Source organism: Hyalella azteca, unplaced genomic scaffold, assembly GCF_000764305.2.
Source record: "Hyalella azteca isolate HAZT.00-mixed unplaced genomic scaffold, Hazt_2.0.2 contig16283, whole genome shotgun sequence".
NCBI classification, from domain to species: Eukaryota; Metazoa; Arthropoda; class Malacostraca; order Amphipoda; family Hyalellidae; genus Hyalella; species Hyalella azteca.
Genome location: NW_025946108.1, coordinates 64,744 through 91,310, shown reverse-complemented (window position 1 = coordinate 91,310; position 26,567 = coordinate 64,744). Strand labels below are relative to the sequence as shown.

The following is a 26,567-nucleotide window of genomic DNA, read 5'->3' as shown; positions in this document are numbered from 1 at the left end:
ACGAATCCAAAGCAAACTCTTGCTGTAAATAGTTTAAATTTAAAGATTCTTGAGTCCTACATACATATCACGAATCTCATTGCATAGCACAATATCTTTCATCTCATATTCTCCGACGCAACAGTACGTTCCGTCGGGTGAACTTGGGTATTTCCAATTTGGTTTGTAGGGTAATTGACTTATGTTATATAGGCTTTTAGAACCATTATGGATGTCGAAAATTATCAAATTTATTTAAAATTGTGATTGTCTATCGTATGTGCTATATTTAAGTAGACACTGCAGTGTCTACTTAAATAAAACACCTAAAAAGTTGTCTTGGCGACTAACATAGGGACAATTGAAAGCACTGTACTGTATTATATTATAAACTGTAAAACGTGAAATTTTCATAGCCAATGTTAGATCAGCCTTTCATCTGGGAAGTGTGTTCTTATCTATACTGATACAAGCGTAATCATTTTATTTACGATCTTCCTTGCATGTTAGGATTATCTGCCTAATGAGATACATAGAGATAAGTGGACGATTTCTCTGCTCGCCGTTGTGGCTTTCTATCAAAATATTTTAGAGTATTTTAGAACGTGCATTTTTTTCAATAACGACGATGTTATAAAGTTAGTTTTTTGGTGAAAAAATGAGATGGATAAAGAAGAAAAATTTAACTATCAGTTAAACATCACCAGTAATTAGTAGCAAATTCACACAATCAAGTGTATGTTAATGTTCAAATTTCGATCAAAAGTAATGTGATCTTAATTTCAAGGCTAATGTGTCTTAAATATTAGAATAATATCAGTTGAAGTGACAGTCAATGCAATGGAAAATTATTACTTTGTTAAATTTGACCAATATTCATTCAGACTTTGAAATAGTATATTGATCATTACGTATACTTCTCCATGAATGCATTGAAGGGCATTGAAAATGAGCCCAATAGAGAAGGAAGCTCAAAAAACAGTGTTACATTCAACTAAACTGTAGACGCTGAATCAGTGAACTCTACACGAAATCAAAACAAATTGCGTCTTGTTACATCAAGTAGTGACTAATTGATATAAAAAGTTATAAATATTTCATGACCGCACATACTTATCATTGATGGATCGAGTGATAAGAGGGATATAGCAAGTAAAATAAGCTGTGCATAGTCTCAGTAAGTGCATTTTATTGGTGGCGTTTGGATACTCTGCATGTGTGGACCTGGTGTGTGTTCCGCTTGGCAAGAATATACCCGTCAGTTTCCGAATCAACGCAAAAACGGAGAAGAAAATGTTCAGAAACGGACGCTCAAAACATCACACGTCAGTAGAGGTAATTGTGATGAAATTTTTATCACATAGATGATTAGGTACTGTGGTTATCTACACTTTTTTTGGGGAAGGGTATGTATGTGTTTGTGTATTTGTATACCTTTGCAATCATTTGAGTTTTCCGTCATTTTGTGTAGAGAGCAAATTGCGATGTTTTTTAGAATAATGTGACTATTCATTCTTATCAAAATGGAAATTGAACTCAAAAATTATTGTACAGTAAAGGGAATAGACAAAAATAAAGCTTAAATTGAACATTCTACCAGAACTTTTCTTATTTTCTACAGCGGAGGATACTCATGGACCACAAATGGGCATTCAGCTTCCTGCTCATCGCCGCTCTGGTAATCACGTCTTGTATACAAATAATAAATGGGTGTGGCTTGAGCGTAATTAATAGTCATGTAGACAAATATTTTCTATGTATTAATGGGGTTTGACTTTGAGCGCGAGAGAAAATCCCTGCGCTGCTCAAGATGCCGTTCAATATCAAATATAAATGCAGGAGAGAAATAATTTAATATCAAAAATGAATTCCAATCATTGAGCCCTACCTAGCACAACTATTTCGTTCACTCCCAAATCGGAAGAAAAATATTGGTGGTTATGCAATTATCTAGGTAATATTAAAATCTGCTAAAAACTTGAAGAGAACATACATTATTTATTTAAATTTATTCAGCAAGAATACAACTTCATTATTGATTACCGGATAAAAAATAAAAGCAGAGATTAACGAATTGTCTAAATTTGAGAGAACTAATCCAAATTAAATCGAAACCCTATCCAACCCCGTGTTGAAATGTGAATTCAGCATCAGTTTTGTTCATGAAAGTAAACTTAAGAAGTAAACTTCTTTCAAATTCTGGTTTCATTTGCACTTCGAGCAAACCGAATGTTAATTAATTTCTGATAATATTTAATTATCCTTGGTAGAAACATGATTATCATGAAATGCCTAGTTCCAAATTTAATGGGGGGCGCCGGATAATTGTATCCGAAATTTTGTGAAAATATTTGGTAGATGTTTCGAACTTGTGTGCAAGATGCATAAAAGACTAATTGAAAAAATGCGAGAATGCAGCGCAAATAAAGCTTAGTAACTGCAATTTACAATTCAAAATGCGACGATAACAGTTTTTCACACTAGAATTTCACAACAACCTCAAGGGTCATTTCATATTGACAATTATCACATAATACACATCGTTATAATTACACTACAGGACCATTCTGAAAGTTGCAGTATTACTTAACACCTGGTATCATTTATATTCACAAACGTCATTTTGTTCCCACCAGCATCCCATTGCTGGTGTAAAGAGCTACAGCAGGGATCCCGGCCCCTCTTTTAAAGGCGCCGATGCCTCCCTGATGTCTTGCGGCCCCGAGAAGCAAGCAGGTGCGTGGCGTGAATAAGTCGATTTCTCATTAGCATTGCCGGAGAACGATGTTCCATTGTATATTAAATACCTACATAGTTATAAACAGACTGATGAATAAATTATAACGAATTTATTACTTCTATTCATTCGACATATGACGAAATGGGTAAACATATGAATATGATAGAAAATATAACTCAGTATTCACTGCAGTGAGTGACAGAGAGCGCATTTTCTCGTTGCCGAGTATCATGGATACTCGGCAACGAGAAGTCACAGACAGACAGACAGACGGACATGACAAGCACACTAGCGCCTTTTTTCATAAATGAGATAATGCGCAAAAAATGGAAACCATACTGCGACTATCCACTGAAAAATCATTCAAGATTGTTCTCATTCACGTATACCATACACAACATACTCCAAATAATTCACAAAGATTGCAACAAATTATTCACTTGGCTAATTTTTCACGCGTGACCTAACCTTAACCCTAAATAATATTAGGTTACCTTGTAGAGAAGCGGGAACATCTGGATCGAGTAACGGGAACACGGTCCAGATGTCGTTTCAAAAATGAAATAATACTTTCCAAATGGGAATTCTCGCTCGATGCGAATGAGCAGTCTTTTAGTGTCTGCCAATGCAAAGAGCAGTCTTGGGTTCTTGCCAATCAGCGAATATTTAATTTAATTTAACATTTAAGTAATTTAAACGTCTTAATTTACGCTGTTACGATCGTCATACCGTATAACAATTATTTTTCTACTTGAATCTGTATATATCTTTACTACACTGCAGTTTTTCGAGCTCATCTTTAATTTTCTCTATTTGTTGTGAAGGTATTTTCTCAATTGTTAGTCAGACATGGGAACTAAACAAATGGTTCTTTGGAGAAGGACGCGTCTGTCGTTAGGTAGAATTTTTGAAAGGGGTTAGTTGGGTAATGGAAGTCAATTAGTCGCGGTGAGTAGTTGAAGTGTTGTTAGGCAGTCTCATGTACACTGTCCTATATATGTGTAAAGCTTCTGAGTTTGCGGTCGTGAATCACAAGGCATTGTTTCTATCCTACAACGCTTACTACCAAAATTATACGATCACAAACGACATTTGTGTAGTGGTAGCCGCGTGTAAACTGCGGCGGCGTGAGCGCCACGACAACGCCACTTGGTACCTACAGGGAAATGTAATGGGGCTTATAACGGGCTTCGTCATCATCGCCTGCGTCATCACTGGAGCCTTTACGAGATAGACCGATCAATCAAATCAGTCCGTCCGCAAAACGAAATTCATATCTGAAAAAAAAATCAGACAATAGCTCATGAAAAAATAGACAGTTTCAGCTGTATTCAATGACAGCATATTTTGTATCGAACTTATTTCCCGCGCCTAATAATGATCGATTTCGAAATTTCTATAGAACCCGTATCTAATGATTTAAAGAACTACATATGATGTTTGCGTTGATGGTTTCTGTAAAATTCTTGTCCATACCATTTAATTAACTGCAGCAATAAGCTATAATTAACTATAAGCAATAAGCAATTAACCGATAAGCAATCAAATGTAACTAGAAGATTCTGTAGCATCAAAAAGGTGCACATGTGCAGGCTACTAGAAATGATCAAAGATTTGTAACAATTAATCAATGATGAATGAAGAATGATTGGCAACAATCAATCATTGATAAATGTTTTATTGAACGCACAAAATTATAACTGTCAAAATTTGTAGCATAGCATAAAGATTCTATCTGTAATATTACAACGTTTTTTTCAGTAATTACGTAGCCCGTATGTAATAAAGCCATTTCGAGATTTAATGAAGCCTTATCACCGCCTTATCTTATCCTTGTCGTATCGAAGGCAATAAAATTTCATTTTAACGCTCGATGTTTTTCAGCGGGTTATAAAATGCGTTTGTAATGCCTAAATCCAGGGACCTTCATGTATAATTTAATTAACTTGGTTTTACCTGCAATCAGGGAATAAATCAGTTTGGATTCCATCGGTTTGGATCAATTACCTTCAATGACAGGGGTTCTGAGCTATTGTTATTTGAGGATTCAGTATGTGCAGCAAGAGAGTAGTGATTGTTAAAATACTACTGCTATTAGAAATTGTTTGTGTTAGTTTTACCTTTTTAATCCATTAATTGCCATCACGTTTACTTCGCACCAGTACAGTTTACTTTACACCCGTATAATGACAGTCATCATCAACAACCATGGAAAAGAAATTAAGACAGGGTAGGCTGGCTGGATTGATAAAAAGGGTATATAGTGAAGGTGGGCATCTTATGACTACGAAAAATTAAATGGATAAATACACAAGCAAAATGCTACGAAACACGAACAGAAATTGATAAATTGTAAAGAGGGCTAATTTTTTGTCGTACCTAAAATTCCAGCCTTTTTTCTGCAGCCGCCGCACTCCTAAGGGCACCTGAGAAGAAGAAATTTTGGATTATCTACTGATGATCTTTAACGATCACGAGGTTCACGTGGAGGTTCCCTGTGATAAAATCCTCCATAGTTACACAATTATACAGAATGTTTATCCTGTTAAGAACCAGCTGTTAGACCATTATCTCCTGACTCACGGATTTATTATTTTTGTTCATTTTGTGGAGGCTGTCTAAAATGCGTAAAATGTCTCCATAATTTGCCATATAATTTGGACATTCTTTGAGCTTCAACCTGCTAAAAATTATGTTACATTACCTTCGTACCTTATTGCTCGCCGTAGGAAGCCAGCCAGTGAACGTAAATTATAATTTAGCATTGCTCTCTCTCTCTCAGGAATATTCACTTATACATTTCACAGTTTTTTTATCTAAAATTTCTACTGAGACCACAGCTGCTTTCGTTTTTGCCAATTTCATTAAATACAATGTTCGAAGATCATAAATTATGTAACTTTCATATTCAAAATGATATATTTTCACCCCAGATGCCCTGTCTAAATGCGCTAACGACTTGTGTAGCGTAACGCGAGAAGTTACGATGCTTCCCAGCGGGGAAGAACTTTGTGGCTATGTCATCCTCAACATACTTCCTGAGCTTGATTTGGAAGAGGATGAAAGTTTCGTAGCCTTAAAACGCGCGAAGAGGGAGCTACCTGCTTGTACCACCTGCACAACTGAAGAGTATCTGCTCGATTCTGCTGGAAAAATTCTTCGAGGGCCTAAGATTCGTACTGAAATTATAAAAACATCAGGTTATTAGTGGATCATAATAACATAAATAAAGTGTTCAAAAGTATTCGATACATATTGTGCATGCATTGAAATTATGCTGGGGAGAGTTGACGCCGTGCGATGATTGTCTGTAAAGTATGACTAGAACTGACTTCACAACATCATAAATTTTTATTTTGCCTATTTTTTTTTCATGCGATATAGCAAACATTGAGCGAAAATTCAGTCATATAATGATGTACCGAACTAATGGGCGTTAACTGTTTGCTTGTATATAATTATCTGCACATACATTCCAACTCTCCGTGATTAATTAATTCTTCTTTGTCCCAGCACCTTCCGCGGTCGAGTTCCAAGCAAGTTTCGAAGCTACTCAGGGCATAGTCATGTCGTGGGAAACTCCACACACTGTCTGCAATATTAGTCGCTACCAAATTTCTTACTCAGTTCTTGATCTCAACGACCCTCAGCAGCCCAAGACGACTCAATCCATTAACTTGGATACCCACTATTCAAACTACATCCTAGACAATGTGAAGCACAACTCGTTGTATGAGGTGTGCATGATCGCAGTCGCAGTCGGTGAAGCCTCAGGCCCGGAAACCTGCAAGTCCATTGTGATTCCAAAATTAGGTAAGCTCAACGTGTTGCATCGTTGTGGGTTTTCCTTCAAAATATGACAATAAAACGTGACTGAGCACTTGCTCATCCAAGTAATCTTGTTCATTCATTCACTCTATGCTGAGTAAATATAGATATTATATATATATATAATATATATATATATATTTTGCAATTTAGCAAAAAAATAAAAATAAAGTCCGGTAGAGTGGAATTATGACTTTATATATATATATATATATATATATTTTTTCATATTCCCTAATTCTAACCCTAACCTAACGAGATTTTTGTTAGTTAGCATGTCGCATAATAGCGTTCATTTTTTTGTGTCGTACTATTGACTAAAACTAATCATAGGTAGATTCCGCGACATTGGTACATACCGAGACAGTTATTGCGCGACATTTTGTCGCGCAATATGCCGAAAATGTTGCGCTATTGTCGAAAGTATGCTTAAGTTTTAGCACAAAAAATACCGCGACACGGTTTTCGAAAACATATAAGCTATCTATATATTTGTATAATTCGGGTTATTGTGCGACACGTTTGTTAAGAGTTTTCGAAAACCGTGTCGCGGTATATTTGTGCTAAACATTAAGCATACTTTAGACAATAGCGCGACATTTTTGGCATATTGTGCGACAAAATGTCGCTAACTGGTCTCAAGTGTCTGAATTAATTTTACATAAGATTATTAGCTGGTTGAAAATATGAACCAGTGAAAATATTTTTCACGTTTAAATTATATTATTGGCTTGATTTAAACCCTTAGGGTCAGAAGGAAGTATTTGATAGGAACGAATAATAATCAATTTATAAGCTTTTCCTAGTAGCAAATAACAATACTGCAACATAACTATCATACAATAACATGGGTGAACACGAGACGGACATCAATGAAGCCATCTCTTTCTGTTGATTGACAGTTGCGCCAGACGTCGGGAGCCTCAGCCATACAGAGGAGAACGTGTCAACGACGGCTGCTGTCCAACCCTCCAATGTCCCAGTAAATTACCATACCATATCTACTCCCACACATTTACACATCTCGAATAACCTTCATTCCGAACAAGACTACGTATTGCGGTGAAAATGCAAAATGAACTTTAGGACATGTTAGTATTTTTACCAGATATTGAATTTTAGTTTAAAAGCAATCATTGGAGTGATTAATTTCATAATTAAATTCGAGCACTCGTAAATAAGAAGCAAGTGAAAAAATCTCGTATTGCTACAGAAGTCCCCGCTAATTTAAAAAACCTGCGAAACCATGTCGAAGTCGATTTCGTGAGGCTCAAACCCTATCGTCAAAATTGAGTTTGCAGGCGGGACAAATTACAAACTGTAAGCGAATAGAATAGAAAGACTATGTATGTATATTAAGTTCGAGCGAGCAATTTTAATGACTTTACAGATTATTTCATGTCTATCATGGACTCGTTGACTTAAGAGATTGTCGTTTAAGAGCAGCAATAGAACGATAGCTGGATGAAAATTTAGTAGCTCTTGACATTAGAAATTGAAAAACGCTGCCTTATTAATCACAATTTTGCTACAAGAAACTTGTCTTAATCATGGGATATGAATTTTAGTTGGAAACGCACACTGGCAGATCAATGACGGGCATAGGTGAATAATGCATTACTTTTGAAATTTTGAAATAACGAATTGGGTGTGAAATTTCGTTAGCCCCTGCATTTCTTATGAATTTTGTGTTGTATGTTTTTTTTCTTTTTATTGGTCGTTGATGATTCTTCGTCGGAAAAAAAGAAAACCATGAAGAAAAAGAAGAAACCTGAAAAGAAGAGGAAACATAAGAAGAAGAAGCCGAATCAGTCAAAAAGCAACAGCAATGGAGTGAATCCACTACCTGTTCAGGGCCTGATGATCGCAGCCATTGTTCTGTTAACAGCGGTACTACTGTGAGTTGCTTTCAGGCTTAGCGGATAAGTTCAAAGTTGTAAGCCGTCACACGATGTGATGTCACACTCGCTACTAATGATGAGGGCGAGTGATAAGGTACGGAACAGAAAATAGTTCTATACCATAGAAAATGACAAAAAATTAGTTCGAAGCATCAAAGTAGGAAATGCCGTGCATTGTTAATTCAGAAAATAGGACTGCTTAAACGCTTAACCGTCACATTTCTTTCAACTCGACTCGCAATGAAGAGAAATAAATATGCGAAGAAGATACATTCGATTTCAGGACATTCAAAAAGATTCATTGTGCAAGCAATTCACTTGTTGAATTTAAATATGACAAATCTAAGAAGAAGAATTCTACGATATTCAGATCCCCTTTGATGCATTGTTTAGGGTGGGGCTGTGTAGATTTAAGATTGCCGCTGTGGTTGACCTGTTGTCTACTTCCTAAATTTTAGAGCTACTTTTACAATGTCTTCAGCATTTGCATGGTGATTTCATCAAATTCATTCCATTAGTCCGATTATGCGTCAAGGCCTTAGTACAATAGCATCTAGGGCATACGTTGTTGGAGACCACCAGGTTCTCATGAACTGTTTATGTGAATAAAAGTCTTCAGTAGTATAAACACTTTAATAGTTAACGCAACGAAAAAGTTTCACACATAAGCATGCGTAAGAAATAGTTCAGCGTAAATTAAAGAGGATTAGACCGCCCTCCTCCTGTCCAATATCATCGTAATATCCAGTCATTTTTTTGGGATTCCGAAATGGTTTGTCATTCGAATTTGATCGAATGGTATTTTAATTTGGAGTTTCCCGGGAAAATTTTAAAAAGTTAGTGTAGGTTAAGTCAGAGTCTAGATACGATCAATTCTAGGTGACGATTTGATTGATAACATATTATAATTATGAGTGGATGTGATTAATTTTATTTTAATATTTCTGATTCAGAAATTGGTATAGTTAGACAGTAGTTCTTATGTTATGCGTGTTCTATTGAAGATTTTAATTATGACAAATCTAAACAGAATAATTTTACAGTATTCAGCTCCCCACTTATACATTGTTTGGGGTGGGGCTGTTTAGATTTATGATTGCCGCTGAGGTTAATTAACCTGTCGTCTACTTCCTAAATTTTAGAGCTGCTTTTATGATGTCTTCAGTATCTGCATGGTGATTCATCAAATTCATTCCATTAGCCCGATTATGCGTCAAGGCAATATCAATACAATAGTATGTACTTTATGTTGCGAACAATCAGGTTCTCATTGTAGCTGCGCTGTACTTCCGTCTTCTGTTTTCCAGGTTCACGCTAGTGACTAGTAGAATGCGTGGCATTGTGAGAAATTCTAAATTTCTCACCGTTAATTTATGAACTTTCACCGCTAAATAATCTCCCATTATAATACAGGGAATATGAAATAATTTGTTTCTGGCGCGCAATGCGGTCGTCCTTTGTCCGACGGTGCGGACAAAGGTTCTTTGTCCGACTGTGTCCAAGACAATGTTAGGTACTGGGCAAAGAGGCTCTTGGGAGTATTTTTTCGTATGCAGTTCGGCGCAGTGGTCGGCCCAATCAGTCCTACGTAATGAGCTTCCATATACATGGTTCCGTTATGTCCTAATATACATTGACTAGTGTTATATACGAATCCGTACATTCAACTGCGCCACATTCATCGGTTATTAAGTATTCTCAAAATTCTACCTATAAATCTGATTCTTTATCCCTTGTTTTACGTCAATGTCGTGTCAATTTTTTGTGCACCAACTCTATGCCTAATTTTCTTCTGTGGGAAGTTAAACTTTAGTTTAAGATTACAACTTTTAGGATTCAATTGCATTTGATTTATTATAATCAAGTAATCAATATATCTAATTGAAACACGTTTGGTCCGATTAGATTTTTCAAGTTTTCATTTAAATTGTATAAATTTTATATTAGATAAAAGATTTACATTATACATATATATTATATCATATTTATAACTTTCATATTTTTCAACTATCTGCGATAATTATCATAACTATCTGCGGATTGTGATGTTCTACTTTTTGTATTCGATCTAATTTCGAACGCAACTTAACCTCATGCTATTCTTTCTGTAGTTCTCAGTGAAACTTTCTACCCCTTCTACTGATTTCCTCTGAATTTCCAAATTAATTTCTGCGCACTGAAAGTAAAAATACTGGGCATTAAAAACAGGTTAGTTGCTGCATCATAGTGAATTTATATTATGACAATGGTAAAATTATGTTGTGAGACATAATTTCCATGCAGTTTGGTCTTAACCTGGTTATTGTTTTCTGCAGTATCGACTGTCCGACGTCGCATCGGGTACTTCATTTTCTTATCTTTCATCGTTACGCCATGCCAACGGTATCATTCTCGACCTACCCTGAGCCAAAATTAACCCTTAAGCCCCTTTCACACTCGGCGGCAAATACCGCCAGCGTAAAAAAACGCAGCGGTATTTACCGCGTAATCATTCGCACGAGGCGGTGTCCAACGCTGGAATTTTTCAATGCTGTTTTATGCGCCATAAGTCTATCTTTATGTTTATGTAACAAAATATTTTATGAAAATATATTTTGAAGAGGAACTAATGGAAATATATTATATATCTTTATCACTTTATGGAAATATATTTATCAATGTATATCTTTTTTGTTTATGTAACAATATTCTATAATCTATCAGTCTTGCAGTGCTGTTTTAGCTTGTTTATTATGCACAATAAAAACGGCCCACTCTCTTTACCATGCTAGCTAGTGGCGTGAAAAACCGCCTAGTGTGAAAGATTACATTGAATACCATAGCTGCAAGCTAAACTGTTGCGGCAAATCCACCGCCGCATTTTTAGCAGTACACACGCGGGCGTCAGGCATCAAATTCTACGCCGCGTTAAAATCCGTCGTGTGTGAATAGCAGAGCACACTTTGTATGTCCGCTGAGGTTCGGCAGTAAGAACCGTCGGACAGTGGCGGTAATTGCCACCCTGTGCGAAAGGGGCCTTAATTTTACCTGCCTGCAGCTGTAACGCAGTGGACACAATACTGCCATTATTTTGTAAAATCAATCAAATTTGATGCTATAACCAAAGGAGGGGCAGATTGCAAGATTTTTTACCAAGAGTAAAAAATATACAAAGTTTAAATTTTTAAGGTTAACCTTAGATAATCATATCGTAGCGGATTGATTAGTGCTGTTCTCGTAGGAGTTTCTTGTTAAATTGACTCATTTAAATAAAATATTAAAGAATTTCGATTGTGTAAAGTCTTAGAGCATTCGTACCCGTTTTTTTATCGATCACTGTTTGGAGCGGTCGGAACGTGATTATTCCTTGTAATTTGGTAATTAGCAAACATTAGTCAATGCTTCAGTAAATTCGAAATATGACGTCGTTGAATTTTTTCGTTGCGCATTAATTACTGCGAAATTGTTTCATGGACTGCAGTTGGTGGCGGGACTGCAGTTTTAGCTTCCGTATTAGATGTTAGTTTACATGTTTGTGATACCCATGGTACTTAATTCTTGGTGCATCGATGTTTAGGCAAGGAAATTACCCATTAATGATTGTCAAGAGTTCGGTCGTTTGTTATGCTTTTTGCGTGATACAATGCTAGGATAAATGATGGGATACTCCCCATTCGATTTAGCTATTTTTCCGGGGGGTGAATTAGGAATGAAATTTTAATTCATCGTTTCGTGTAATTTGTGAATATTTCAGGTGGACGTGGGCACCAGATTTGCCTTTTCTGTTATGGTCAAGTTCACTTCAAATGAAACACTTTGAATTCCCCAATGGATTAGGAGATGTGAAGGGCACAAAATTCATATGGCAGGAAACCAAAGTTCTGTGTCGTCGTACATTTTTCGCTGGTCGAGAGTGCTCCTGGAGACTAATAATTCTTCCACTGCGAAATTAAGCTTTTTACCTCATTACTCGTAGTTGGTTCATGCGTTTTTATTGTGGTTCAAGGGCGTCCGACAAGAGGAGTGGCGTTTCTGTTTGTAACCGATTTTAACGTGTCACATTGTTAAGGGCTTAGTGATTGCCTTCATTTGGTACGCAAAGATTGATGGAGCTCTAAATAAAACTTTATACCCCTAGAATCTATAAAGTTTGTATGACACTATCTCGTCAAAAATTGACGAATAGCCTATAGTGTTAGAAGGTCTCCCACAACATATTATTTGGTGTCCTGTTAAGGGAGTGGCGCTGTCTGGGGAGACATATGAGAGTATCTTTGTGATTTTTTGTAAGATCCTGATTTTTCAATGTTCACCCAACGTAGTTCCTGATCGTTATTTGTAATTGAGGTGATTCGGTGGGCGCCGTTATAGGAGCTGGAATTTTGTTCCTCATACATGGCGGGTGAAGCCGCATACTCTAATTTGTAGCCGATTACTAGATCAGCCAATTATACACTCAATTTTATGGTGTCTTTTCATTTATTTTAACCATTGGTGAGCTGTTTGTTCAATTTGGAAGCCATCATGATCGATTTTCAACGCGAGAACGGGACTTCTGGCGTTTCCACTCAGACGGCAAGGTGGTTTCGCCGGTAGAAGGTATTCGAAAACCTTGGTCTCCACCAACTCCAATCGCATGTATTGCAAAACATGCGGCGAAAAATGCCACGTCTCAGTCAAGTGGGAGACCGATAGATGCTTCCTTTGCCGGCAGCCCGGCCACACTCTTGAAGCCTGTCCTGAATTAATTACTACCGCTATGTTATTCGAGGTGGAGCGCGTGCAATGCCGTGAGGCTGGCCTCGACCCGCAAAATTCGACGTCTCCTGTGGGTTTGCACTCCGCTGCCGAGACCCCAAACTGTTTACCACACCCAGCTTCGAGGCTTGCACTTGCTCAGCTTGATGCGTGGGTGGATTTCCACTTCTTCTCGGGCCCGTTGAACCGCAGCCTGAGCCGGACTCTTGCGTTTCGTTTCGGGTACAGTCATCATCTCGCGGTAGAATTGTCGCGCCTGTCGGAGTTCGTTTGGACCAGGTGCTACCATAATCGCATTATAGAATAATATTTATAATAATATAATTAGTAGTTCAAACTAATTTAAATATCATTATGTTCAGATTTATTAGTAGATATTTCTTTGCATGCATTGTCAGATTTTTCTAATTTTGTGACTTGCGATAGAAAGCACCAAAGGAAAAAAGAGTACCTTTACTACACAGAAAATTTACCCTGCTGTGAAACACCTAGGTGTTTCAAGACCTATCTAAGAAATCGTGCCGAAACCGAGTAACCCAAATTTAAAGGCCGAGGGCCTAATAATTTAGGATTCAAGTGATCTGGTGTTTAAAAAGTCAGAACCTTAAAAAGTCTATAAACCCTGCGACGTTTTCAGAATCTCTGATATAAATATATAGTCGTTAGCGTACTAACCTTGTAAAGTTCGAAGTGTAGGGGGCAGGCGAACGAGCGGGCACACGCTAACAAGAGGACACAGGTAAACAAGAGGACACAGGTGAACAAGAGGACACAGGTGAACAAGAGGACACAAGTGAACAAGAGGACACAGGTGAACAAGAGGACACTGTGTGTTTTTCGCTTTAATCATAAATCTGCCCGACACACGTTTTTTGGGGCGAGCCATAATTTATTTTCTACATTTTAGTCCACAAGAAAAACGATTAAGACTTGATTAAGTACGACTTGACGTACGTATCGATGATACGCAACGTCAGCACCTGCTCGTCTATAACGTCAGCGCCCGCACGTCATACTATATATATATATATATATACTTTACTCAACTAGGCTAATTTAGGTCTCTAATTGCTAGTTTTTATGATTGTATCTGAAATTTTTAGGCGAAAATAGCCTGCATGCCGAATTTCAGATCTCTAGAGCAATCAGAAGTGGGCTAATTTTCGATGTCAATGTTAACAACAAACAAATCCACAAACAATCAAACGCGAAGCTAAGTTAAGAAAAACGTGTTAAATACACTAATAACACACTTCCTCACCCAGAGCACTGATTAGGTCGCAGCTGGTTCCCTGCTTCCTCTGTGAACCTCTCGCGCTTGTTTCAGGCGCCAGCCTCAGCAGGTAACCAGCACGCAGGCAACCTGCTTCCTCTGTGAACCTCTCGCGCTTGTTTCAGGCGCCAGCCTCAGCAGGTAACCAGCACGCTGGCAACCTGCTTTCACTGTGTACGTACCCTAATGCAATAAAATGGTTCTGGCGGGTCAGCGAGCCAGTGATGGTCGTAGAACTACCAGTGGTACCGAGTGCCCGGAAAAACTGACCTATCACCCCCCCTCCCTTGTCGCCACTACCAGGATGGGCAATTACAACAACAACACAACACCCGCTGCTGCAAGCTGTTGACTATAAGTTAATAGCGCGAAGTCAGCGCGCGATGATCGAGCCTCTCCAGGGAGTAACGAAGTTGAATCGAGCTTCTATTAGGCCGCTGGCTGAGATCGGTGTTACGTTGGAATTGTACAGATTATTAACCGAGTTTCGAAGCCCAGGCCACCAGTAGCTAAATGCTCAAGAATGGATCCGATGACTCTAGGGTTTCAAATTAAGATACGTACCAGGCGTTGTGGTTGTGGACAACCAGTAACACAGCTGCATTCCAAGCTTAAAGTCCTAACTACGATAGCTAGAAGTCCAGAAGCAACGGATGTGCGATACGGTACGGGCAGGCGTAATCGACAATAATGCAATCGATGAAATCTCCAAGTTGCCCGCATTTTAAGGAATTTTAGATCAGAATGTATGAAAACATAATGAATGGATATAATTACCTTCACTTGCTTATTGTAGGCAAGAGCGCCGAAAATGAGTTCAAGTAAATACAGCGTGAAACATTTCATTGAAAACTGTATTTAGTATTGCTACCAGATAACGGTAGTAACAACCGCGTCGGCCATGCCTGTCAAGTTAACACGTTGAGTACGGCACGACCCACCGGGGTTGCCAAATGGCCTAAAATCAGCCAAGTCCGCAGGCCCTTCTTTTTCCTTCAAAGATGCGCCGGCTCCCTCGAATTGAAAGCTCACATTAAGAACGAGCTCCTAGTAGGTCACAGTGAGTATTTACATAAGAATTGGGAGCTCACTCTTCCCTGACGGTGACGAGGAAACCTCCCAAAAATGCTGAAGTGGATAGCTACTAAATAAAGGTGGTCGGGGCTCAATCGTCCGAAAACATCGAAAGAGAAAATTATAAGCTGACAAGAGCTTAGGCTCAAGTTAATACCTCTGATACCACGACGTACACTCTGACCGCCAACCTCCATAGATACACCAATAACAACCTGCGACCTGGATACGAGTATCGCATTGCGGTAAAGGTGCGTATCTTATCTGAGGTTTCATGTAAGGATATGTTTATGATTTCATATAAAAATCCGACTAGGACTTCACCAAACTCTTAAATTTAAGAGAAAAAATATTCATATTTTCTGATGCAACTCTCCATACCCCTATAGTTACTCTAGTAATGGGCAATGAACAAATATAATTTGGTGAAGAATAAGAACGCATATATTAGTTTTCAGGCTTAATATTCGTCGTCATAAAAACTTAAAAGCAAAGAATAGTCCACAAAAATTCATATATTCATAGAAAACGTTTCGGAGTCCAATTCCATCGTTCAGTTAGTAGAATCTAGAATTTACATAGATAGTCACAAATTGGTACAATTTAAAGCACATAACACAATTAAAAACCTAAATTTACAAGTAATAGGGCACAAAAAACCTATCTATTTACAATTTCAAGGGGATAAGAGCTAACAGCTTAATTCAAATTGAGCCTAGGTTTATATTCAGGCCAATATTTCTTACATACATGGTCAGTATTTCTGACTTTGTTATATGCATTTTATGTAGATTTGTCATAAGTTTATCAATCCATCGGGATTATAGGAAGACTTAGTCTTTGATACCGAGGAGTCCGTTGGTCGCTTGTTGATTGAATCTCGTGGATTATGGATTTTTAATGAAGAAATTTGACGTTAGGTAGGTTCGAAACTGAAGAAGAGTAACATTATTATTTGGCAAGCTCATCATTTCGACAGATATGTCGCAGACTGGACAGACGATTTGCTGCAATTTTCATTAATTGAATCAACTGAATAACTTGTATACAATTGTAGTGTTAATTGAGGTCATTGAAGCATTTAAAAGTAAATCGGAATTATTGTAATATATAACATCACCAAAAGAAAATTTGTTGATGACATAGCTAAAGTTTAATATAGAATATGTTAAAAAATATTCGCACAGTAACATTCCCAGAGAGGTATCGTTTTCGTTACGTACGTGGCACAACTTGAACAACTACATACTAAGCTCCGAACAGTGAGAAATCGAGTTATAAAAAGAAATACTCGCTGTTTCATGGGATGCCACTATGAATTCCTTAGGCAAATAATGGTTTGTTTTAACTAACACATTATGCATGTTCAGAGTTCAAATTTATTCGAAAACTAATAACGTTCGTTGCTCATTGACACCATCAATGACTAAATTTCCACAGCACCAATAAACTATTAAAAAATTTCTTGGACTGCCATTTTGAAAAATTCTTGCAGGATATGCACAGTACTCATCTCTTTCTTAGAGTGTATTAGACTGAATGTCTTTTGAACTACGGCATCCTACGCACAATTTCTTCCTAATAATGACGATCAATCAAATCATGAATTTTTGAAGCTTCAAGCCACCCTAAGTGTATTTCCTGGATTCTGAATCGATCTGAAGCCATTCAACTATTACCGAGGGAGATTCATCACTCAATATAGTCCAACATCGTGTACTCTTGGTTGTTGTATAGTTATTATTCTTAAGTTTAGGTTTGCGTTCCACTCCCCCAAATCGTTACAATTTAATGCAAAAATGTAAACGGCATAAGCATTTTTTTTGAAAAATAAATGGTTTCTGTACCTGAATTAATACTACATCGGAATTAAGTGTCAATTTGTGTGATGCATATAAAATTTGCGAGAATGAATTCATGCATGATCCTATAGCATCGCATGTGAGGATGAATCAATTAACATAATTAATCAATTCTCATCACATGTGTCTGCATATATAGTGGAATTACGTCAGGCCTGATGTATTAGTTCCATCACACATTTGAACTAGTCCTGGAAAAGGCAATAAGGGATTAAACACATTTTTATTAGCTGAAGTCGATCAATATGTCAACGCTTAATGCGAGAAATAAGCATTTATTATATTAATGTTTAGCATTCACATCATGGGCATGGCAGATACCTATGCACGGCTGGTGTGAATGCTTCTATCGAAATGCATAAAATAATATTGAACTGGACAGTGACAGGCATATACCTGCATAGCACGTGTCAAGCAGTTTGATGTGAACCCGGCCTTAATTCATGATGTGGATGCCAACAGATTTTATTCTTAGCTAGGGATTCCTGGCCTGTTCCTCCCGGAAATAAGAAGCTGAACTAAATAAATAGGATTGAATTTAATTATGTATTTCTTGATTCAAATCATTGATCACTATATATTTTGGACCACGTCAGCAACCAGCCAGCTACCACCTCTTAATATCAGATATGTTACTTCTCCTTTGCCAGTCTTATCAGTTGAAATCAAGCCAAGTTTAATTCGAAGTCTTGGAATAAATTTCTTTGTCATTCAGTAATCTTTTTTACTAACAACAGCAAAATCAATGTGGAACCTTATTCCATTCTTCGAATGTCCATTTTGGACATTCTTCGAATGTCCAATTTTTCTGGCGTCGCCAAACCTTTAGTCTCGAATATAATACTTTTCAGCAAGTGAGGAATGCAGCCAAACTTCATGCTTGTAACGCACTGCAATAATTCGAGATCTGTTTTCAATATTAAAAGTTCAGCAAGTGAAGCAATAATTAGAGAATAATAGTAAGATAGATATAAAGGTAAGAAAGACAGGTAAGAGAGAAACTAAAGATAGAAAGTAATAACTATAATAGGAATTAATCAAAAATTTACAGTATATATTACCGTTTTTGCATCTATTTCATTCTTGACAACTGACGGATTCACTGCGAATTTTTTAGCAAATTTCTTCGCACTCTAAACAAACTATCGGTTTAGTTAGCAAAGCGCGAATAAAGTAATTTTTACTCTTCAAGAAAACCTTTAAATTAAAAGTGATAAGTTACGAACCAGAACGTCAAACTACAATAATATTCTTTAAATTATTTCTCCTAAATTTCTTGGTTTAGGTGCGAAAAGTGAATTTCCTTTCAAGGTTTGCAGAAAGAGATCTTCAGTGGAAGTTGTTTTATAGTTATAAATATGAACTCTTAATTAAGTAATGAAATATTTTCTAGAGATGAGATAGTTGATTCCCTTGCTTTGATTGATCAAGCTCATGAGCCTTCATTGCTAATTAACAAATATTCTAGCATGAATGTTGCATTCAATACTTTTAAAATACTGTTGCGTTTCTTCCCGATGTTAGAAGGTTCAATTAATGAAGTCAACTGACAATATAATATATTTTTATAAGAATTTCAGTATGTAATTTTGAATGAATGGCGGATCACATTTACTTATAGTGAAATTATTCACAGCAATGATATTTTCCCCTATTAAGGCCGCGATTGATAACCGCGAGCCCTCAGGCAGGCTTGGCTGGATCCCGATGAGAATCTATCACTACGTATAGTCATTATAACTCCGCTCGTATATGAAATATCAACCTGAATTTTGTCATGCCTATTCAGCTATTTATTTACAATTTCTCTACAGCAAAAAAAATATGTAAATTTTGTCTAGCATTAGTTATGATAGAGGAAAAGGTTGTACAAAGGAAACAAGCTCGAGCGCAGCAACTTGCCGATCTGAACACAGAACAAGGGTTCCACATCCTTGTCGCGAATTTCTCGCTCACGGACTTCGCCGCACTGTGACTACTGGCCTTAAGGGGGAGGTATACCCAAAAGTATACCCTAAAATTTTCGGATTTGGCTTTTCTGGTATTTAGTATCGTCTTAAAGCTGACATTCTGCCCTATCCAATGATACCACTGCGATCCCTGTAGGCGAATTTATACGTACATGACGGCTCTTTAAAGGGGGCGGGTGGGGGAGTTCCTTCACTAATTAGATACAAGGTAATTAGCTGCTGAGCATTTAAAATATAGTTTCTACTTGAGTTGTGCTGCAGTTACGTGCTTAGTCTCTCTTAAAGCTGACATTCTGAGCTTTTCAACGATATCACTGCGATCCCTGTACGCTAATTTTTACGTACACGGCTACACTTTAGAGGGGAGCGAGGGGTGGAGTTCCTTCATTAAATAGATGGGAGGTAATTCACTCGCTTAGACTACATATATACGTAGGTGTATCTGGTATCAAGGCTCAGTTACCCTCCTCGCTTCGTACGGAGAGGTGTACTGCAAGTCGCTGCTAGCATCTTCGAGTGGAATTATGCTACAGAAGCCTGTAGTTTGGTATCTATGCTACATTGAGTGACTATTTCAAGGCGCGTGAGACTTTGTCGCGCTGTCCTGAGAAGTTTAACTTTTTGTCATGGAAAAGCCTACTACTAGAGTTATGAAGCTACAGCGATGAGACATATACCATTCTATTCGTTAAGACTATACCTATCGAGTAACGAAACCCTTTTTTAGATTTGTGCATAGTTTGGATTCAAAATGGGGGGAAGGGGGGGGGAAATGAGAAAAAATGGAAAAAAAATTTTAATGCGTGTAAAAAAACTAAGGCAAAAATCAAAAATCGGGCTTCGTTACTCGATTGGTACGGTCTTTACAAATAGAATGGTATATGTCTCATCGCTGTAGCTTTAAAACTCTAGGAGGAGTAGGCTTTTCCGTAGTACTCCCTTTTTGGCCCTTTTCTATGAATTTTACGTTTTCTATGCATTTTTCGAAAAAATCACACGAACAAAATGTGCATGTATTTCGGTTTTATATATATGTGTGAAGTTTCAGAAAGATCCGTCCGTAAACAAATAGTTTTTCCGGAGGGTATACCTCCCCCTTAATTGCTCGTGTAATATTTACGACCTTGCTGGCATTGCAGGTTAGTGGCCAACCTAGAGAATCTCTATCTCAAAAAGAAAATGTTGGTGGTAAAATATCGGTTGTGTTTTTGTTGCTCATACGGAATACTGATACGGAAAATACATTTGATTAAAGAAAATTCAATCTGATTCACGAACAGATTTGCACTCACGTAACAAGCTTGAAAAATATTAAATATCGCTACCTAGTATGACTTGTTTCAATCGAGTATAATTAAAGGCGATGCCTCTCGATGCAGCCTGTTTTACTGAGCTTTAATGACATAATAACCACAACCCATCGGGGATTACCATCGCCTTTGAGAAATAGTGTTGTTGCCATTTCATTCCTGATCGAATTGTTTTCTATTATAGATTGTTTCACATACATGTACAAGAATAATCACTGTCCGATTATTTGACCTGTCTTATATATATGCACTATGCAGGCCACCGGAAAACCGATTTGGAGAGAAGATTTCGATCTGTTATGCAGTGCGGAAAAACAAGAGGGTAATTGCATATGTATAACTAAGCTCATGCTGGTACTCGATTAGCATTATTTTTCTTTTTGGCAGAAGACTTCAGATGTTTATTTGATCAAGTTTGTGTTATTTGTGTAGAGATATATTGTATCCAATTCTCTCAATTGCTAGGGAAAACTGTGCATTAATTCAGAATTTTTTACAAAAATTTAAGGTTCTTACATACATTCAACTGGAATTTTTGTTTGTCCTAGCGATGCTTGCCAAATGTCAAAGCCCGTTGGACGACGTGACCAAGTGGCCACCAAGTTCCCTGACGGTAAGAAACGCTGCGGGTACAGAGTTCTGAACATCTTCCCTGACCCTCACACTGTTGATGATGAGAGCCTCGTGGCCTTGAAGGAGGAGAAGAAGAAGCTGCCTCCTTGCAGCAAATGCGAGACGAAAGTTTTCCTGCTGAACGGTGAAGGGAACGTCATACAAGGACCAGTCATTGAGAGTGAAATTACCGAACCTGGAGGTAGCTGAATATTATTTTTTCAATCTATATTAACATAAGTCTAATATAACACATAATTAAAAAATAGTTAGAAGATAGGTGAAAAAATATATATCTGACACCTTTGTGCAGCGAATTGGAATTACCGTAGTTGTTCTTAATTCATTCCGGTTGGAACAGCTCTAATTCACTTGCATAGTTTCTCGTTTACAAGAAACCATTATTTAATATATTTTTTTAGATCCACAGGCTATTACGGAAGTTAACGTGACGGCCGAAGATCAGACCATTGCAGTGGCATGGCAAAATCTTCTACCCGATTGCCCTCGCATTAGTCAATATTTCCTAAGAACGCTTCGGCTCGAACGACTTTGCCCAGCCTAAGATAGCTCAAACCTTTGTGGTCAATGGTTCGAGCCACGGCCTCAGTAATATTCAGCACAACTCTCTCTATGAAATTTGCATTATCACCGCGATTGGAGCATAAAAAAGTCCGATAACTTGCATCAACATTAAAACAAAAAGAATAGTAAAATTTACCAGAAAGTTACAGGAAAAAATTGGAGCCTAAATGCTTCAAAGTGTTTCGGTTAGCTTTAGTCATACACTGCCATAAATGGTTTTGAATAATTGGAAGAACCCATTAGATGATGAGCCTATTTATTCTTTCAGCTTGTTTCTTGTTTTCCAATAGTTCGGTTGCTGTATGCATTTCTTTGCGTTTACTCTAATTTTCCACAAAGCCAAGGGCTTCACTAACAATTAAAATAGCAGAAATATAGTTTATTCATTTTATAAAATGAATGGTTTTTCACTAATTTACTGTAATTCCTCCAGTCATTGGGAGTAAAGAACGATCAATTATTTCAGACGTTTGATGCATCCGGGTCAGAAAGTAACGAAGCAGGAATATTTGTTTCAACGAACAACGTGGATGGTGAAAATTCTGGAAAAGAAGGGAAATCCACAGCGTCATCCCCACCAGAATCCACAGCAGAGACAGACGGCAGCCAGGCCGGGAGGGAAGATATTGTTTCGAACAAAACGAATTGGGTTATCATTGCTCTATCGATCGTTGCCTCCATTTTCGGATTCGTTGCATACATAATTACTTTTGCTTTCTGTTGTTGCAAGGGTAAGGTCTTTGTGGGGGAAAACACCAGAGATTCATCAGGAGAATTTGTTAAAGCCGATTCAAGTGCTCCACTTCTGTGTCAAGGTATTGCTCCAAATTCTGGAATTGTATAGATTACGTGCAAAAGTGTCCAAAATTTTCCTTTCAGATTTCGTAGCGTAAGATAGAAACCGAATGGACAAAGCATAAATGGACTCTGATTAATTTGTATGACTAATTTTACTCATATCAATTTTCTGCAGTGACTGCGGAAATTCTCAGATGCACTCATATCATCTCCAGATAACATGAGGGGTACATTTTTGGGGTAAATGTTTCATTTTTGGAGTAAATGCATTTTTGCGGAAAATTTTTCAGTTGCACTAGTGAATATGAGCAAGGAGCTGGACTGCGCTTATTGATCTAAATTTTCTGACAATATCTGTCGAATAGATTCAAATTTTACACATGTACATCAGATGCACTACTGAGATTCCTTTTTATGTTCTTAGGATGGTTGTGGCTCAGCGCTATGTTCAAAACATTCCATTCAGGGCACCCAGCCATTAATAAGTAAATATAGGACATTTGACTTATCAATGCTGTGCACTGCTAAAGGAAAACCCTACCTTTTAACATCCATATTAATTATTAAATTTTAATTAAATCATTTTTATTTATTCATTTTTTTGCACATTAGTGAGGGGTTCCACCGTAATTCCATTATTTACGATGGGTTTTATGAAATTCTTTGAATCGCTTGCTTTCCGGCTGCATGGAAGGTGCTTTATGAAGTGTGATCTGACAAAATAACATCACTTGCACGTGTGGTCTCATAAGCGGCGACCACTAAGACAAGAGCTTACTCACTCGCTCAAATCTAGTCCTCCTTTATAGGTCCTCGTGATGGGAACGCCAGCTGAAACTTACGGCCCCAAACTTATGCTAAAATTTACAGTTACGCGAGTTTTTCTTCCCTGATCTACCAACTAAGGACTATACAGCTAGTTGCTGTTACGGTTGCTGTACGTGTAGCAGCTGGTGTGCCAACTGATCATATCTAGTACATATCTAGTACATATCTAGTACATATCTAGTACATATCTAGTACATATCTAGTACAACTTAAGAATCGCACCGCCAACCAACATTCCCTCTGAGCGTGGATAATAATAGTATCCATTCCCTCAATAATTCTTTCTGTTGTGCTGCACAGGCATCCTCGTCTTTCAGTGACGATTACGAAAGGCCATCATGGTCTCCGCTGGAAAGTCCCGGAAATCCAAACACCTTAGACGATGTTACTTGAAAAGTTGACAAGGTATTATGTTTATTATGTTTTGATTTTAAATAATCACGAACATTTTGAACATTACTCAAGCTCAAATTTTTATTAATAATATATATCACAGCAACCATTTTTTTTCCTCAAGTACATATATGATATTTCAAAACGCGAATCAATTTATCTTGATCAGAACTATTAGTGTTCGGGAATCAAGAGTTCTACCTATCTTTCTTTGAGTTATTGATGTTTTCATACTCCACATGTTACTCAAAACGCCTTTACTGCAGACATCAGGCCTTGTTGATAGCACTTTTACGTGGTTGTAGGATTAGCGATGCTGCAAGCAATGTAACGTTGCTAATGATAATGCAATTTTGTTTCAACTTCAATGAATAAAATTAAATCGAGAAATATGTGAAATTTCTCTACTTGAAGCTTCAAGGAAATGGACAAAAATTTATTACTCACATCATTGGCTATAACAATATGACACACCTTATACTATTTTACAATATTTATCAATTACTAAACTACGCAGTGTTGGACTAAAACTCTTTTTGACTGCACGGAGGAGTTGCTTCAACTCACTGCTCTGTTCTTTTCTCGATGCCGAGTCCAATAAATAAATTTTGCAATTCACATCTCTAGTGATAATCTATCTGTAAAAAAACATTCCACTTGTTGACAAGTACATATGTGTGAATAAAAAACTCGTCATTTGAGCCACTTTTTTTCTGTTGTCACAGTAAGGTTATCAAAAATTTGTAAGCGTAGTTAAAACACACGTTGCTGGCATCCACATTTTAATAATCAATCAGTATCCAATCATAATTTACTCAAAGCGTTTATTGCCAGTTTTAATACTCATGCATGCTCTCACAATTAAATTGAGGTGCACATCCAGTCTAGAATGCGTATAGAGGCGTCTTTTTTGGATAGCACAATTGAAATATTATTTTGAAGCTGTAATAAAAAAGTATAGTATTATTAGCGAAGGAGATCTTCCAAATGTTTTGCCCTTCCCATTCTCCAATTATAGCAGATATGCACTGAAAATATTAAAGCTATGATATGAGATGGCTCGAATGGTCATATCAGATTTAATGGACTTGATAAATTTGGCATAATTATAGCCATTTCAAACAGAATCAGTACACATTATTTGCAGGATCAATGCAATTGTTAAAATTTACAATATTGACCTCTCGTAAAATGTAGGATAAAAATTTTATGAAAAATTTCAATCTAGACGTTAAATGTGATTAACATACAATATTAGTTACATGTTTTTACGCACAAGTAAGCTTTCTTGATTTTTCACTAGCGGCATTTCTCTCCCGGATTCGATTATATTCCATTTTAATCCATTTATATACTCTCGCCCCACGCCGCACTATTCCACTGCATGTGTTCACTGCTTGTGCTTGTCAACGAATTTTGGAAATTGCAATATTAGCTGGGATTGGATTTAATCCTTAAATAGTGCCCAGAATTTCTACCAATTAAGCTGACTGATATATTAGGTTGCTAAAAAGTATACTGAACGAATTACTTGTTTTCAAATTTTATTTTAAGTAATTATCTTATCATGCGGCCTTGATTTTATTGCATTTAATTCCCAAGCAACTAAAATTTCATAAATGTTTCAACATTGAGAGATGAAGGTTTTTCATATGTAAAAAAGAGGGTTTCTTTGAATGTGCGAGTGTGACAGTGCAGATTGTTTGTTTTGATTCTTTTTAGAGAGGTAATCTTGGCAAAGTTGTGATCCATTCAAGTACGTCAAGGAATGAGTGGGCCGTGAATTTCCAGCTTAGAGTATGCGAAGGAATCCACAATCTTATCATAAGTTTGCTGTAAAATAAATATTTGTCCAATGCAATTTGGGTAGTAATGGGAAACTTTCTCATGGATCGAACGAATACAGGTTACCTGACGAAACCAATTAAGTAGTTTAGATACTAATCAATTTGCATAACTCTGTCTAAATCAGCAAAATGTTCACATATTCGATGACATCTTTTGACTGCGAAAACCCTTGATGCAGCCATCAATACCTTCAGGCCAGTTCACAGATTTCATGCTTCAAAATAATTTTATTTTTTATAACACGTGCGTTACAAATAATATTCTTTTATATTAACAGGAAATGTACTATTTCATTCTGATATTAAAAATTGTATTTGAATGCAATCGCATAATTCCTTGATTATTGCTTAGCAAGTCTAATTCAGTTACGAAACTCGAGATTTTGAGGATATCAAAATGAATACCGATGAAGAAAATTGGTCACAACAATTATTTTATATTGTTGTGATCGATTTTAATTATAGATATTGATTATTTTAGGTCAACCTTCATTCGAAAATATTGTTACGGCAATGAAAAGTAGTCATTAAAAATATTCGGATTTTGCTTCGAATTTGCAAGCAAGAAAAAGAAACGGAGCTAGCGATTTAAAATTACTATAAAGACAAAAGGTGGAGGGATGTTGTGTGAGGATGAAGTGTGAGGTTGTCTTGGCGAGCTCCTGCTGCCGTAGCCAGCTTTAGCTGGCTGCCACGTCATGGTGGCCTGTAAATGAAGTCAATGGAAACTATTTATTCAATTTTTGTTATAAAAGTATGGTCCATGTAGGTGTTATTACAGCTCCCAGGTCCAGTTGATGCTACTATAAAGGTGTTGTAGGTGTCCCAAG

The 26,567-nt window shown here is 37.1% G+C and overlaps 1 protein-coding gene across 1 annotated transcript; it reads left to right on the top strand.

The window, feature by feature from the left end:
* The first annotated feature begins 1,183 nt into the window (after positions 1–1,183).
* Positions 1,184–10,344, top strand: LOC108665461. Its single transcript, XM_018152216.2, has 7 exons — positions 1,184–1,314; positions 1,601–1,657; positions 2,616–2,715; positions 5,653–5,919; positions 6,233–6,532; positions 7,450–7,529; positions 8,264–10,344. Exons 1-7 carry the CDS (start codon positions 1,273–1,275, stop codon positions 8,447–8,449), a joined length of 1,032 nt encoding a protein of 343 aa, XP_018007705.1. The 5' UTR covers positions 1,184–1,272; the 3' UTR covers positions 8,450–10,344.
* The last annotated feature ends 16,223 nt before the right edge of the window (positions 10,345–26,567 follow it).